The 18012-nt window shown below is 44.8% G+C and overlaps 2 protein-coding genes across 2 annotated transcripts; one reads left to right on the top strand and one right to left on the bottom strand.

Moving 5' to 3' along the window:
- Positions 1 to 326: 326 nt before the first annotated feature.
- Positions 327 to 11739, bottom strand: LOC130381122 (protein phosphatase PTC7 homolog). Its single transcript, XM_056588564.1, has 6 exons — positions 11248 to 11739; positions 9749 to 9928; positions 6022 to 6220; positions 4153 to 4276; positions 3679 to 3808; positions 327 to 3507 (listed from the first exon to the last, which is right to left on the bottom strand). The coding sequence occupies exons 1-6, from the start codon at positions 11447 to 11449 to the stop codon at positions 3449 to 3451; spliced, it is 894 nt and encodes a 297-aa protein (XP_056444539.1). The 5' UTR covers positions 11450 to 11739; the 3' UTR covers positions 327 to 3448.
- A 436-nt stretch (positions 11740 to 12175) lies between these two features.
- Positions 12176 to 15646, top strand: LOC130381113 (translation initiation factor IF-2-like). Its single transcript, XM_056588550.1, has 2 exons — positions 12176 to 12294; positions 12852 to 15646. Exon 2 carries the CDS (start codon positions 12856 to 12858, stop codon positions 14242 to 14244), a length of 1389 nt encoding a protein of 462 aa, XP_056444525.1. The 5' UTR covers positions 12176 to 12294; positions 12852 to 12855; the 3' UTR covers positions 14245 to 15646.
- Positions 15647 to 18012: the final 2366 nt, after the last annotated feature.

The raw sequence follows: 18012 nt of genomic DNA, 5'->3' as shown, positions 1-18012 counted from the left end.
TTTGGCTTGATTTTTCCAAAATGTCTACCTGACACCATGTAGTAACTTATGTCTTATTGATTATACGTGATAGGCCTATACATATATTTGTATGTCATTATTCTTTAAACCCTAGTTTAAATTACCAAATCACCATTGAAATGTGTATATTATCTTTGTCATATGTACTAATAAAATAATTACGATTTGGCACCGTTTCTATTAAATCATACTGAATATGAAAATTGCCCCAATATAAATTATCAAGATAAAGGATTTAAAATTGTACATTTCGTTCAATAAAAAAACAGCAGCACATTATGGCTACTGAGAGGCTGTAAACATGTTTAGTATAAATACTAGACTCTTTATTTAAATATTTTACATCTTTTAAAACATATTTACATACATTAGACCTGTATTGTTACACTGTATACACACACGCATATCTTTTGTACACACAAACATCGCTTTCTGGAAGGAGGTCAAGCAAAAGCACCTTTTAAACTGTTCTATACACAAGAGCGAGGTGGGCAGATCTCAATTACATCAACCTGGGCCAAAAAAGGCATGTTTTTAGTTTAGGTCTGCAGTTAAGGCTAAGCTCCCCCTTGTTCAGTTACAACCCCCTGTGTGAAGACTGTCACTGCTCATGGCCAATCCATTTTCCCCACCACACACATACAAACACACTGAGTATTTCACCCATAATTCAATGTAAATTAACATTGTTAATCAAGAAGACAGTATCATAAGACAGGAATCATACAGTGAGTCAAGCTGTAACAGGTAATGCTTTCATGTAGTTAAGAAATCATGCAAAACTAAAGTAAAAAAGAAATTAAGGGGGGAACAAAAGAGAAAAACAAGTAAAGCATAAGATTATGGATACAAGAACCATTTTCAGTCACAAGTAGACTGTTATAAAAATATACGTGTTGATCTCCCCATGTTGTTGCATGCTGCACATCTGGACAACACTGTTGCATCCGGGACACGGCGGCGGCGGGCTTAGCTATTGGCCTTTTGAAATTATTTCTAGTGTCAACAACAGTGGCACTATTGGTCTCTAAACATCTGGTGAACACCCTTGGTAGCGAGATGTGTAGCACAGTTTTTCTAATTACATGCTGTATATGGCTTTCTTTCTTTGGTTTGTTTAAACCGGCTTTGTAGATTAGTCAGCATTAACATTGAACAGATGCGCTAACTGGGTCACTTCACAAGCAGGGGAGCCCGACTGGGACACAAACAAGCTGCAGCTACCAGCAATATTATCGTATTCAAGTGAAATTAATTGTATTGCTAAACTGTGTTTTTCAAATATTTAATGGAATTATGCAAATGAAGTCTGTCTTTGGTGTGGCCATGGTTTAAGGATGACATCTGGAATAATACCCGGGTGACTGTTAAAACAAATGAGATGGACTGCCAATATCAGAACTGGGTTATTCTTGTCTTTGATTCGTGTCAATTCTGGTACATGCTTTTAAATACACTCACGCAAATCAAGAGAACCAAGTCTAAATGTACGCTGCAGTGAGAAATTTAAGTTACAGTAAAAAGACGCAGCGAGAATTACATTCATAACCAAAAGAAATAACCAAAACAATAGGAAACTACTTCTTTATCTCGTTTGTGTTGAGATAGGATTTCTGTTTAGTCATCCATCCAACTGTGAGAAGCTAATGGCTTCCAATAGTCACTCTTACAACTAAATAACACTTACAAAAATAAAACTGTATTTTAATTCAGGCCTGACCTATAATTGCAGTCGTAGCATTTCCAGATGCTAGCTTTAGCATCGTTGGATAGCAAACATCAAACGTACATCATATACCCACACATTCAATGTTGCACTTTACCACATATTGGCCACACTCACCCACCCACAAAAATCTAACATCCCCTCTACGACATATCCTAAATCAGTCATGCTAAGTAAATTGTTCATTTCTGCCGATGGAAGCGAGAGATTTATGAAGCTTACTTCCATAGTCAACCGTTCATTTTACAGATGCAAATGTTGCATGTGTACGTCATTCACAACAGTATGTAATAATGCTTTACACCAAAACAAACATGGTAAGGCCAGAAGAGAAAACACAACAAAAACAATATGTACAACTTAGGGAAAGACTGACAGTTCATAAACCTAGTGACAAACCAGATGAGAGCTTCTATAGCAGGCGCTTTTCAATATAATAATAATATATTCAATGGCAGGAGCTATTGAATATGTTTAGACAAGACAATTTGGAGCTGTTGGGGAAATACTAGCTAGCTACCCATACAAACACTCACTCGCCCTTATCCCTCTCTCTCCTAATCCTTGAAGGTTGGGTATGGCATTTGCGAAACGCCAGCAGATTTTGAAAATACCCAACTCAAATGGTCCTACCCCCTCTCCTTCAACGATGACTCTGACTCCACCCATTCCAAGTACATGGACTCGCAATCATGCACGAGTGAACCATTAGCTAGTTAGCTAGCTCCAGTAACTACCGCAGGGTAACAACAAACAGAAGCTTGCTCTGGGTCACGAGCTTTGAGTACGTGCACGAAGGGGTCACGCGCGGGGGGAGTGCAGTACAACCATTTGATTGACGTACTTACTGTCAGATGCCACTCGGTGGGTCTGGAAATCATTGGCTGGAGTTTTTCGAGCCCTGCTCGTTCCACAGATGATTGACTTGTTTAATTTTCATGCCAGTACTTCTAACTCAGCGGCTGTAAGTGGGTTATGATAAGGATTTCAAGTAATTTTGCAAAAATGGCCAAAAAAGAGAATTCCATACCCAACCTTTAAGAAACATCTTCATCTTTCCAGATCAAATGCCACGCATACACAATTACTTTATGACACAGAAATGACACAACTTCAGCGACAACAACAGAGACAGATCCATCACGCCACCCATTTCTTTCCAAATTCTTGAGAACCTGCAGACCACCATGTCCCATGTGACGATGGGCCATCACATCAAACATATCACTCAGCCACAGAAACGTCTTCCAACACGACAGAACAACATCCACTCTTCGCCATCGACCTCTCTTGCGAACCGAAACACACCCATGTATACCTGACAGCATTCGCACACACAAGCCAAAGAGTATCGCGAGCAGCATCGCATAATGACCTGCTCGCTGGGCGTCCCTGCAGCTGTGGGGTGGTTACAGTACCGTTGTGTATAACTGAGGGCTCCGCTAACGTTAAGCCCTTTAACCATCAGAGGATACAGAGAACTGTCCATCGGCTGTTCCGTCATGATCCACATGAAGGGGCCTTAGCTGCCCTTTCCCCCCCCTTCCCCGCTCAGGAGCGCGGTGAACCTTCGACCCGGCGCAGGGCAGTGTGTGCGTGTGTTTGTGTGTGTGGGGGGGGAAGGGGGTCGACTTGGCCAAAGAAGTAGAAGGAAGGACACAAGGGGTCACACATGCCCATGCCCACACGCACACACAGCACTCAGTCTGTGTATTCTGCAACAATGGACAGCAGCACCGTGATGTCATCTGGCTTCCCACCTGCAGCACAACAGAAGGGGGAGAAAGGAGGGAGGGGTCAATATTATGTAATGCTGCTCATGAGTCTTAAAAGTGAAGGGAGGGCATTTTGCCTCTGTGTAACCCGACGATAGGTCCACTGCTAAGTCCAATACTGTACCCCAGGGTGGACAAACAAATCGGATGTCTCACCTCGTACATTCAGTCCGTTGTCGCAGGCAAACTGTGCAAACGGGGACATGTAGTTGGGGTCGTAGGCGAGGTCGTGCGCTTGCTTGGCGATGCTTTCTGCCGTCTGCAGGACGCTGTCGTAGTTTGTGGTCTGAAAAACAAATAAAGCGATTAGCACGTGATGCATATCGTACATTAGACCTTACAATTTCTGGTCGATATTGGTGGTAGCTGTGTGGATTACTCTGCGCTTGGTGGAGTAATTTGCTGAAGAAGGCCTGATGGGGCTCTTCAACCAATAGCCTTTCTTCATAACGTACTCAACACGATAACATAACTATGGCATCTATCCTGGAGGACGGATCACATGCTGAATGTGTTCAGCAGAAGGGACCACCTTGCGGAAAACCCTCTGGCTCCCGATCCCACAACTCCACAGGTGAAAGCGATCTAAATACAGAAGTCATGTGACTTTCACCGCAACAGCTGGAATACCTTGAGCTTCTTGAGCTCCCGTAGGATCATGTAGTCGGGCATGTTGTCGAAGAGGCCGTCGGTGGCCGTCAGGATGATGTCGCCCAGCTGCACGTCGAAGGAGGCGCTGTCGGCAGCGTCGGGGCTAGAGGAGGCAGACGGGGGAAAGAAAGAAAGAAAGGAAGAAAGAGAGAGAGACACGCATGCACGTTAGGGTCAGCCAACCAGTGAAACAGGAGTGATGCAGATGGAGAAAGAGCAGCCACCAACTGTCCCTTTTCCATATACATATGCGGGGCTGGATTGACTCGGTTTAATGGTGTGACAGCCCAGTGCGGCTGGGATTGGTGTCGACATTACAACAGGGCAGCCCGCTTGAATGTGGGTCCTTAACGCACTCGCTAGAGTCGAGGGGGTTAAAAGCTGTGCACAGTTTTAAAATAACTTAGCATTTCGGGTCAATGGTCACAGGTCATGCTGGCGAGTCTAAATCTGAGAGGAGCTCTTGTCTCTCACACACACCCTGCTCAAATCAGTAGCAGCATAGGAAGGTAAATTCTGTAGCAGCATAGGAAGGTAAAATCTGTAGAGCAGCATAGGAAGGTTAAGTCCTTAGCAGCATAAGAAGCTCAATTTGTACACTATTGGCCTTTTTGTGTTCCTTGAAAAAGAAGTGTCCACCATTTTGCTTTGACAGTTGCCATCGCTTATGTAAACGCGTCAGTTATGTCTGGTATCTAGGGCAACCAATACAGCAGTTGGCGGTTTTCTGCAGGTGTCAATATAAAAGATGAATGCTGAAGATCTTGTGAAAAAAACACACTCGCTGTGTTGTTTGAACACTGAGTGTCAGTTTTACCTCTTGGTAAAAAATACAGCAACCCTTTATATCCAATTCCACACACTCAAATCTAATTTTGAGGTGGACAAATCCCAGAGAGCACTTATTCCACAAGAATAATACGTATTAGGGATGGGTGTGAGGAATCGATTACTCGAGTACTCCTCGTTACAAATGAACTCGGTTGGTGGAGAGGCAAACTCGAGTTTGCATATACACACAGACAAGTTTTCTGAAGCAAATGTATACATTTTCTGTGTGGCACCACTGGCGCGTGCCGTGCACAAAGCAAATGAAATGTATCAAATTTCTGTGCGGCGCATGCCGTGTGTGCACAACACCAGAATTCAAAAAGTTAAGAGATGGCGGTTAGAGCAAAGCGCAGCGAAGTATTGAAATACTTTACAGAAATAGGAGATCATAAGGAGAAATGTCAAATATGCCAAGCGAAATCGAGCTACCAGAGTACTACAAGTACTATGAGGCAACATATGCTCCTGAAACACAACGGTAAGTTCGGGAAAGCAGACCCGCAGCAACCAAGTGTGTCGGTTATTTTCACCGTCGCAAGACGCAGCTGTAATCCCGGCCGTGTATAGAAGATCACAACGCTGAGTATTTTTTTTGTTCATTTGCTGCCGCCTGCCGTTTTATTTGCAGCTTTAAATTATTTGCAATGGTTAGGCTACAATGGTTAGCCTTTGTTCGACGTGATTTAAATAGTGAGACGCATATTTATTTTTGCAAGGAAAATGTGTTTTGAACGTTTGCCAAAATAAATAATGAATACTCTGTTAACTCTTGACTGTTTGGATTGAGAATAAGCATCACATATTTGGTTGGTAATATTGCCGTTCATCACTAGGCCAATTCCTGCTGCAGATGCGTTGCATTCTAAAAATAGATTAGTTTTAAACGAGTACTCGATTGATCCTCGAGGAATTAATTCGATCACTCGAGTTTGGAATTTACTACTCGTGCCCATCCCTAATACGTATGCATTCATTTATTTCCCGGTCATTCCCGCCCTTCAGCATTGAGGAGCTCACCTGTCGCTGAGCACCACCCCCTCCACCCCAGGGGGGGCGATGGAGAGCTGGAAGGGGGTGTTGAAGTAGTGCTGCTGCTCATCCGACCGGTGCACCACCTCGCCGCCCCGCACCACCAGGAAGCCCGAGTCGCCCAGGTTACACGTGTGGAGCTGGTGGCTCCGCCGGTCCAGAACCACGATGCAGGCCGTGCTGCTGCCTGCAGGAGACCAGGGGGGCGGAGGGGGGGGGGAAAGTTGAGGGTCAGAAGGGTTGGAGGTCACAAGTAACATTTGATTGAAGGAGCACCTTCAGGGACAAGGGATACAACGTCAGAAAACATGATGGACGTCCCAAACACGTATGGTCATGGTTTAGGAATCATTCAGGAATAGCATAGAAGTATGGAAACCAAAAGTGAACAACTGACAGCCTGTCTAGAAGCTGGGTTTTTAAATGCTTCTTACAAAAAAAGAAAGATATTTTGCGAACCTTACACATGTGAGAAAACTGTTTTAGACTCACAGGACAGGAAAGATTCGCTAATATGGCATCCATCTTGGATAGCCATCGACAGGAAATATCAAATCAATACTAAAAGGTTCAATGGTTAATTGGTTCAATGAAGGTGCCTACTTCGGAGGCACTGTTTAAACAGGACTTATACCATGGAGCTATAGCTTCTTAAAGCTGCTTGAATTATTAAAGCTCCACTCAGTCAAACCCCAGCCCTAACCAACAGCATGTATACTCTATCGATTCTTCATAACCCCGAAGATAATGGGTTCATATAACTGAGGACATTTGAAAACATTCAGGATTTTAACAGCCGCTGAATGAGACCAACATGCAGTTATTTCAATTTATATAAAACGTTGACGTGGTCCATGCATATCAGCTATATATATTCCAACACTCTCGTATGAGTATACATTATATTTTGGCTCGAAGATGCTGACCCGTCTAGATTATAGTACATCATGAAAAGTAAGGAAATTGAGAAGAAATTAAGGCTATAATTGTAAGTCCCAGGGCCCAGTAGAGGTCAAACCCGGACCTGGAAGGCCCAAACACACTTCTGGTTATGGCTTCCAAAATGCAAACAGGCCACGTGAAAAGATTTGGTTCAAGACCAAGAAGAGGGGTCTAATATGTTCCAGACATACCGCCACTGGGACTTGGACGGCTTGTTCACTCGTCCAGTTACGACCGCTTCACATCCATTTTTAACTCAGATAGTTCTGCCTGGTTGGCGGTGGAGAGTGAGTGAGATGGTTCCGGCCTCACGTTACCTCCCTGATGTCAGACTGTAGGAAATACCATGGGATCGATTTCAAAAGGCAGCTCCCTACCCTGAAAGGTCTTCTCTCACATCCCTGCCATTTATTCATTAGGCAGATGCTTGGTTCGAAAGCAGCAAGTTAGATTTCCTTAGGAGTAAGGGGTTGGGGGGTGTCTTGCTCAAGGAAGCCTACAGCTTTGGAAATTGGGGATTGAAACCTAGGACGTTGTCAGTGTAGCCACGAGACTATCCTCACCAACCTCATCGCAATATCTGCCACAAGGCCGATATCGATATGAATCTCAACAGTCATGCCTGTGCAACTACACTTTGAGCCATTACCGTTTGCAAAACCAAACAACCGAGCTTGTCGCTTCAAAAGGAACAGAATCTGCTATGAACCAGCACATACAGGCAACGTTGCTTCAGAACAAACAGTAGCGTCTAAAGCAACACGTACAGACAAAGTGGCTTCAGAAGAAATAGTAGAGAGTCGGCTACGAACAAACACTGGGGTGGAGTACACTTTTGGCACGCCATGTATTTCAAGTATTTCCAATCTTTTATAGGTTGCAATGCGACCAAAACAAGTTTGGAACATTTTAGTACCCTTGCAGGGCCCTCTGACTCATGCTGTAGTTATGGCCCACTCTTCTCATGGATTCGCCCAGAGCCCAAAATGACTCACTCTGGACCTAACTTTATTATTGTACTCCCGCTGGATGGGCGTGTGCGTGTGTGTGTGTGTGTGTGTGTGTGATTGTGTGTGTGTGTGTGTGTGGCTTTCTATGCCAGTGCGAGTGTGTGTGTTTGTGTTTGTGTGTGTTCCGAGAACTTAATCTGGCCTTTTCTGGGGCATTAGAATGTCGAAATATCCTTTTATAGTGAGCCTGAATGCCAAAGCATTTAACATATGAACATGGCTCTTAATAGCTCAGATTTCCCTGCCATTATACCAATTACCGCCTCCGGCAGGGAGTCACGAGCCGGACGAGAGCAGCCCCTTGTCTAGAGGAGACATGGAAGATCCCGACAGTATGCACACAGCATGAGGAATATAACAAAGGACTCATGAAACGAATCACTAACCACGCTTACAAGGGTTCTATTCTTAGTGGTTACATGGACGCTGCTTTTTGTAGGAACAATGTATGCTTTCATTCATGTTGTCTAGGATTTACTATCAAGTATTCTAGTTTAAACGGTACTTTTTAGTTATTTATTATACTGTATTAATAATTGCTGAACTTTTGTGATGTATTATGTATACTGTTATTTAGTGGTGGTTTGTATGAACTGTATTTAATACACTTAATAGTATTACTTGTAAGGTGGATTTTATGTGGACCCCAGGAAGATTAGCAAACTGCTATGGCATAAGCTTATGGGGATCCTTTAATAAAATAAAATAAAAAATAAATTCTACCGCCTGGCGTTAGGCTTATCAGCCATTCCAAGCCATTTTTAAATCGACCGACAGTGACACCACAAGTGGGAGTGTTTATCCAGATGTGTGATGGATGGCCTACCAGTTGGTATAGTCCACAGTGTAGCCCGATCCATCTATTATATCAGTTGGTACAGTCGACTGGGTAAGATGATCTATCCATACTGCTATTTGGTACAGGCCACAGTGTAGCCGTATATCTTTCCTACCAGTTGGTACAGTCCACTGTGTACAGCCAGTTCCATCTATCCTACGAGTTGGTACAGGCCACTGTTCAGCCGGTTCCATTTATCCTACCAGTTGGTACAGTCCACAGTGTAGCCATGTCTATCTATTCTACCAATACTGTCTACTGGGTAAGCTGATCCATCTATCCTACGAGTTGGTACAGTCCACAGTGTACCACTATCTATCTCCTACAGTCTACTGGGTAAGCTGATCTATCTATCCTACCAGTTGGTACAGTCCACAGTGTAAACTGGAACTATCTATCCTACCTGTTGGTACAGTCTACTGGGTAAGCTGATCAATCTATCCTAACAGCTGGTACAGTTCACCTTGCGATCTATCCTACCAGTTGGTACAGTCCACAGTGTAGCCATACCTATCTATCCAACCAGTTGCACAGTCCACTGTGTAGACTGGATCTATCTCTCCTACCTGTTGGTACAGTCCACAGTGTAACCATGTCTATCTATTCTACCAGTTGGTACAGTCCAGTGGCTAAGCTGATCTATCGATATACTACCAGTTGGTACAGTCCACTGTACAGCCGGTTCCATTTATCCTACCAGTTGGTTCGGTCCACTGGGTAGGCTGGACCTACCCCCCCAAACTGTTGGTACAGTCTACTGGGTAAGCTGATCTATCTATCCTAGGAGTTGGTACAGTCCACTGGGTAGCTGTATCCATCTCTCCTACCTGTTGGTGCAGTCTACTGGGTAAGCTGATCCCTCTATTCCACTAGTTGGTCCGGTCCACTTCAGGTAGAGCAGCTGCGAGGTGAAGGACGTGCTCACCTAACAGCGGGACTTTGTTCTGCAGGAGCTCGTAGTACCCCGAGGTGAGGATGCCCACGGGCTGGCTGGGCACGAAGCGCCCCTCCTTTACCAGCCGCTCGCACGTCCGCATCAGGGTGGCGGAGAACTGGGAGGGGTCCACGCCGTAGTCACGCCAACCCCCGACGCCATCTGCCACACCTTGATATGATATAGAACATACAGGAGATGTGTTTTGAATGAGTTGTACTGTCTGTTTCAAGAGGACCCTGACATGAGGAGAATATACCTTTGGACATCCTAACAGAACGGTTTGTATTTATTTTAGAACTAGTGGAAAACTTGTGAACGAGGAGTCAAAATCCAAAATCGAAATGATCACGCTCCTATCTGAATATATAAACATGGCTTGTCTATGCCCTGGGTAGGTTAACCGAGGGGAAATAAATGTTTATCTTCAAGGCTGTTTGGCGGAGCGAATGCACTAGGGGGCTAACGTGTGAAAATTGAAGGTTGTGACCACACAGACCAAACATTGCAACAGCAAAGGGGAAACTACGATTCGTACTCAAATAAGTCAAACGCGTCGTTCTGGATGAGTTGCGTAGAGCGATGACGTAAAGACCACTGGGCACCGTGCCCAGACTGGCATGCGGACAGAGCAGACACTGGGCACGCGGCTGCAATACTACGCCACGGTATGTGGCACGTGAGCCTGGTGCGATCGCACGGACGAGGACGTCGGCCCGTATGTCGACTGTTCCTCGGGGAGGATTTTTAAGTCAAAGACAACTAAACTACAGTAGAACTAGGAAAGGCAATGAACATCAAGTGGTTGCCAAACGCTGTTTTGTTGGCTAGACCCTTCAGCGCCCGCAACAAAAGCATTTGTCCTCAGCTACACTGCTACAACCATTAGCAACATGGCTGCCTCCACTGTCAACCATTCTGACCTTTATAAGACATTGTAAATATAAGTCTTAAATACATATGTAGTGCAGTTCTACAAATCCAATCACATATACATAAGCGTATTACAAAACTGCTCCCGCAATGCCCTGGCTCTGAACTGAGTTTCTGGGTGAAAGGTCACCGCTTTACCCACGATTACCCTTAACACATGCTTTTCCCTCCCGGTGTTCACACATATTCTTTTATTGAGGTTTCCAACGAATATGTTGGTGTACAGTTGTATGTAATGAGTCATTCGTTCTTCATGACAACCATCACATTACATATTATAGCCCAGCGGAGGACGGGAGGCTGGTCGTGTTTTCATCTGAGTGTGTGATCACGTGCTGGATCACTGAAGGTCATCCCCAACCCTAACCCAAACGGTCATCCCTAACCCGAAAATATGATACATAATCCTAACCCTGAAGGTCATGCGTAACCCTAACCAGGAGGTCAGACAGACACTAGCAGACATGTCTGCATGGTCCACACGTGAGTTAGCACAACTAGTAGTGTATGCAACAACAGAGGTACATTGGTTAACAACGGGGGGGGGGGGTGCTTACCCAACACATCGGCCGCTTTGTGCCGCGCTATGAAGCAGGCGTCGTCCCCGTAGCACATCCCTTTCTTCAGGATCCCCTTTCGGAAGTCCTTTCCGAACCCATAACTCGCGGTGACCAAACTGTAATCTCGACCGTCGGTTTGAGAGAGTCCTCCAAGGACCGCCCTGGCCACCAGTCTCCCATACGATAATACAGACAACATGCCCCAAGGACCCACAACCCGTCTTTAAAACCCAAACAACCGTATAGCCTTCCCACGTCGCGCACTAGAGGATCTGGGCCTGGTTCAGTTCAAAACAGCCCATTTCCACCGTAAGAAACTAGTATTATACCGCAGTAAAGCAGTTGCGAAGATCCCACGGTCCGTACTATTGTCCGACGTCTATGTTTTATTAGATAATAACAGAGTTCCTCCGGTGTGCACTATCCTCCCCGACATGTTTCTCATCCACTAGGCGTCACGACTTGCAGTGTGTGTACGACGTCACAGACGGCTGCGCGCGCAGAGCGCGTGGGTGCGCTTGATAGTTCTGCAGAGTGAACCGCGTGCGACGTCTCACCTTTTGAGCCATGGCTTGTGCGTTAGCAGTCTATGACATAATCGGGGAACTTGGTAATTATAAACTGTTGGCCAATATAGTCAGTGAAATGCAATTATAATATTGTGGATACGCACGATAAATAACCAACACGTACTCACATAATACAATAAAAAACTTCTTATCATAAAATGTATTATTTTTTTAAATATTTGAAGAATCACAGCATCAAATGAGTTGGCAATAAATGTATCAAATGTATTCATTAATTAAATATTGTAATCGAGACAAGTAATTCATTCATGATTCGATTAACATCATCTCTATTGTCGAGGCTGGTCCCAACCGCAAGTCATTCAAGGGATCCACCCCTTTCATTCTGATAATCGAGGACGAGGAATCAAATGCACCTCACCAGTTCCTGACATTCAACAAGCCCGTTCCCTGCAGCGGACAACGTCGTATCACGGAAAATATCCGGGAATAACAGATTGGATTCAAGTTGTTGGTAAGACAGACGTGAATGCTCTTTGCATTTATTCTATCAATCTGTTCTATGTATTATGGTTAGGTAGATTATACTATGTATACTCTTTAGCTTTAAGGTTATTTTCTGTTATTTTGCCCGTTATAACGGTACGTTAGGGTGTCTTCAGTATAACGTCATGGTTTCGTTGTTATTAAATAGATGGTTCAGCCACCAGCAGAATAGATATTTCACTCATTTGATATTCAGATGTTTGAAATCGCTTCACGAATATTATTGTCTAGTAGAACCCAATCGTTTATTTCTTACATCGTATCCCGTCTTTATAGTGTGTAGCCCATATTAATATACACACACGCACACATATATATATATGACCGATCGTTTTTTATTCATATATTTATTTGGACTATTTACTTATAATATGTCAGAATCTGTGTTCTGATAAAACGCTGATACATTATGGTTATGGATACATTTTCTTGTATTAATACCGGGATGCAGGCCTAAATCCCCAGGATGCAATGCCTATTTGTTTATAAAGTATATTCAAGCGGCTTTGACGTTTTCATTTGCAGAGGCATGATGAAGAGTGTGGCGCCTCTGTGTCTGCTAGCCATCGCCCTTCTGGCCTCTGAGCCCGCATGGGCTAAGAGGGGCAGCAGCAGCGGCGGATCAAGGACCTCATCCGCAAGCCGAACAAAAACGCAGTCTGGAAACCAAAAACCAAGTCGATCGCCTTCGACTCCCAATAGAAACCAACCCAACCCATATCCGGCCGGTGGGAGCTACCCTCACCCCCCTCCCAAACAGAAGCCAGCTCCTGGGAGTTACCCCGGGGGTGGCAGTTACCCTGGTGGAGGTAGTTACCCTAAACAGAACCCAGGAAGAGCCAATCCCGCGGGCCAGCCCAACCAGAACCCTGCTGGTGGATACCCCAACCAGAACCCTGCTGGTGGATACCCCAACCAGAACCCTGGGGGTGGATACCCCAACCAGTACCCGGGCAGGGCCAACCCAGGCTATCCCAACCAGAACCCTGGTGGATACCCAGCCGCTGGGGGTTACCCTAACCAGAACCCGGGCCGAGGGTATCCACCCCAGTACCCAGGCGGCGGCGGGTACCCAGTGGCCGGGGGCTACCCAGGAGGGTACCCGGTCCGAGGGGCTGGAGGGGCTGGAGGACAAGGATGGGGTCAACCCGGTGGATATCCGGGCGGCGGTGGGTACGGCGGAGCAGGAGGGTACCCCGGTGGCGGAGGGGGGTACGCAGGGGGAGGAGCAGGCGGCTCCCCCAACTGGAACCCCAACAATAAGATCCTCAGTCCCCGGTACGGCGGTGGAGGGTACGGCGGCGGCGGGGGACACGGCATGGGAGGGGGCTCCCCGTTCTCGCACTCTGTCCAGAACAACGGCTTCAACCCGTCGCAGCAGTCCAGGGGCTTCGCCAAGAATGCCATGATGGCGGCCGGCGTGGGGGCCGTGGCCGGCATGGCGGTGGGCTACGGCCTTGGGCGTTTCCCCCGGCCCCACTTCAACTTCCGCAACCCGGAGGAGGAGAGGAACTACAACAGCTACATGTACCGCCGCTACGGCACCAACTCCACGGACGAGGTGGACTACGGCCGCGACTACGCCTACAAGCCGCCGCCCCGCGCCCAGTCCTACGACAGCTTCATGGCCACCTGCATGAAGCGCACGGACCTCCTGCAGGAGAAGACCCCCGGCCCGCAGTCTGACGAGGACCTGGTGGGCATCGAGGCCATCGGGTACCCGGCGCTGATCGATCAGGTGAAGACCCGGATCTGCGTGGAGAACTACATGGAGTACTCCGCGGCGTTCCTGAAGAAGGCTGAGCCGGAGCAGCGCTCGGATCCCCGTCCCGGAGGCAGGGCGCCGCAGAACGCAGGAGGGCAGCAGCTGCCCGCCTCGCTCCTCATGCTGCTGTGCAGCGTCTTCGTCCTGCACTGAGGCACCCCTCTCTAAACCCCCCGCCACCCCGTCTGTCACTCCTGTCCGTCTGTCACTCCTGTGTCTTCACTGTGGTCTCCCATCGGTGCGTTGTCAATACTGTTACTCGGTCCTGCACTCGTTTCATATCTAATGTGTATATGAACACTCGTCGATTTAACCCCTCTTAATCCATCAACTGGAAATCATTTGGATGGTAGGTTTTATTTACTTTTGATAATCGGGTTGATCCTTTCTGTCGATTTTCAAGTCAACTTCTCAAACATGCTGATGGTACAAAGTACGCAATCAGTTATGTCATCATCAGGGACTGTAGCTTTTGATGAGCATCTGCCGCTAATCATGTCATTTTAAAGAATGATTTGTAAATTATTCAAAAGGAATCAACAATGACATGATATCAATTTCAATTAGAAAGGGAGAGATGCTCTGTGTGTATATGATTAAAGATTTATTGAAGTTAAGTTTCATGAAGTTGCACTAAAATTAAACAGAAATTATTGAAATTTCTCTAGTATAATTTGACGAGTATAATTGTAGTATAATTGCACTTTTTAAAAGGAGCTTCTCTGCACTCCTGTTTGTCGTACTGGATATTTTGCAGATTTCATGCTACAAGTGTAATTGTTTCCTTTGGCTGTTCTAGTTATCTCGTTCATAATATGATGAATCACATTGAATGTTATGTATATATGCATTTTGTAATCATTTGTCATGGATTGATATATAAATGGTAAATGTTCTGCTGTTTAAATATCCTTACTTACAGAAATGACTACGGCTTTTAAAGGCATGCTGTGCAGGATTTTTCCTACTTTATAACTATTTTCAGTTGAAACACAAACAAACTAACTCTTATCTGTCTAGCATTGCACTGCTAAATCTTAATAATTTGCTTTGCTGTCAACAGCCATATAATACAATGTTATAAAACAAGTTAAGGATTAGAAGTCATTACTGACCAAAACATTATAGCCACAAACTGTTTTATTAAGAATACAATATGTAAGAGTGTCTGATAAGAGACATAAGTAATTAAACTCTAACGCATCCTCAGAATTTACTTGAACTCACCTAACATATGAACTAACTTTTTTAAACCATTCATAATATCTCGGTACAAAAGTAGTTTGCCAGACCAGAACTGGAATTGTTTTCTAATGCCCTATTATGTTGTTGAACCTCTAGAAGTGCCCTTATTATTCTTTATTAAGGTGTTGCAAGTAGTGCTGTTGTTGATCATTTGTCGAGCATGTAGACATGTTTATGAATTTCTGGTGGCTACTATCAAGGGTATTTTATCTTATGTATGAATTTTAAGTTCGCTAAGTTCACTGTTTTCCCTGCCTGCCTAATATATAAAATACTAATAAAACAAAAAAACGACATCTCTTGATTGTTTCTGATACATGTAATCAAACATAATATTAAATATTAGAATTGTTCGATTATTAGAATTATTATAACACAAGTATAGAGCACAGTACTACGCGCAGTGATAACTTTTATAAAACACGTATATATTGAACACAAGCTGATAGTAAACACGCTCACCCTTGGACTTATGTGCAACAGGCTTTTCATTCAAGTAAAATAGGGCCTGTTGTTTTGCAACCTATTTAGATCGCAGGTATAGGATGACAGGACAGCGGCTTATTATTTGTTATGTTATTGTTATATCTAATGTGTTCTATAAATATATTGGATTTTATTAGTTAGTTAGATTACAGTTCATTTCTTTCAACATTGTTTTTCTCATGGTTGACATCTCAAGTGTTTTAATCCAGCCTTTTCTTGTTTGAAGTGACCACAACATATATTTAGGTATAGAAAGAACACCGGACCAGTGATCACAACATATACCGTATATCTATCGACCACCTGACCAGTGAAGAAAACCTATATCTAGGTAAATAAAGACCACCTGAACATTGGACACAACAGCTATATTAACACAACAAATAGCTAGTATATAGATCACCTGAACACAACCTATATCTGTTATAGTATATAGACCACCTGACGAGTGACCACAACCTAAATCCAGTTTGACCACCTGAACAGTGATCACAACATATATCTAGGTATATACAGGTCCCCCCAGGGCTGTAGACAGCTCATTGAAATAATAAACCTCAAAAGAACCACAGTTTGTTGGTCAGTCGATCATTTTAGGTCCAGCCAATTCTCAAAAAAAAAGAAGAGGGAACTTAACTCCCTAAGGGGGGAGCATGTGACAGCACATGAAACCCTCTTACCACAAAGATGTTTTCAACCAATTCAAAATAAAAATAAAATATATAAAAAACCTCAGTTCTACTGAACCAGGGGGAAGGGAAACCATGGTGGTGTCTTGTGTTACCATTCGTGTGTTTCCATACAGTGCGTCATTGTACACACACTTGTGTGCACAATAACGTCTCTTTGCATCTCGCAACACCTGCTCAATGTTAATCGATACGTTTGTCAGGTTCAGTGTAGAATGTAGAGCACTGAAAGAGTAGGCGTGCCATTTATGTAAGAAAGGATAACACCAACGTGGTTAAATTCACTTTATTAGCAAATCCTGTGGATTATTGTTTCCATGTTGCAAACCAGGCGGCAGCAGTTTGTACACACAAAGGTCTGGATGCGCCCCGGGTGGTGGTGGGCTGCCTTTCTACAGACCCCTGATCCAGGCTACAGACAGGTAGACCATCACCGACCCCGCGGCCCAGAAGAGGCTGTCCGCCTGAGCCGCGGGGGCAGCAGACTTCACCCGGTAGCTGTTCTTCACTCCTTGACCGTCACGCTTGTGGTCCTTCTTACTGCTGGAGCCGTGATGTCCGATGCCAAACTTGGGCCGGCCCCAGGACCCCAGGCCGAAGCCGCCTACTGCTCCGGCGGCCGCGGCTCCTGCCAGCTTCAGTCCTTGCTTTGGGGAGAATAGGCTCTTCTTGGTGGGCTGCTGTGCGGGGGCGTTCCCCTTCCCCTCGCTCCCCTCCTTCTTGCTGCCCTTCCCTTTGCCTTTGAAGAAGCCGCCAAGGCCACCGCTACGCTTGGACTGGACGAGGGGGCACAGCGTCGCCAGAAGCAACGTGCACAAGCACAGCGCCGCGAGCTTCTGTTGACCGTTCATGGCCGACGTCGCTTGCTGTCAATACAATCAGAAGAGACGGGCCACAACAGTCAACAATACTATACGAGTAGTACTACAACTACAAATAATAATAGTCCTCTTATTACAATGAATAATAATACTATACTTCTACCACCAATTAATAATAATATTACTCCTGTTACTAAGGATAAGAATACAATACTACTACTACGACTAATAATAATAACCCCTGTTGCTTTGAATATGCATACTATACTTCTACTACTAATAATAATTATATTACTCCTGTTACTTTGAATAAGAATACTATGCTTTTACTACTATAAAAGTCAAGTCCATTGTATTTGCATGGCCCTTAATCACAGTAACAGTCGCAAAAGGCTTTACAGGCCATATATTGATGAAACCCCTAACCTTATAGCCCTCAAAGGGTGGGATAAACAAAAGTAAGTAGAAATAAAAGTAATAAAATAGAACTCCTACGACTATGAATAATACTATTACTACGGAAAATGACAATGACAAGTACGTTTACACAGACACACCCACCAACAACTCACAAACATGCAAAACACACACACACACAAACACACACACACACACACACACACACACACACACACACATCTCGCATACACACACACAGACACACTCAAAAGTGTGTAATA

Source organism: Gadus chalcogrammus, chromosome 4 (assembly GCF_026213295.1).
Source record: "Gadus chalcogrammus isolate NIFS_2021 chromosome 4, NIFS_Gcha_1.0, whole genome shotgun sequence".
Lineage (NCBI taxonomy): Eukaryota > Metazoa > Chordata > Actinopteri > Gadiformes > Gadidae > Gadus > Gadus chalcogrammus.
Note: the sequence above shows the minus strand (reverse complement) of the source record. Positions and strands in the feature narration are given on the sequence as shown.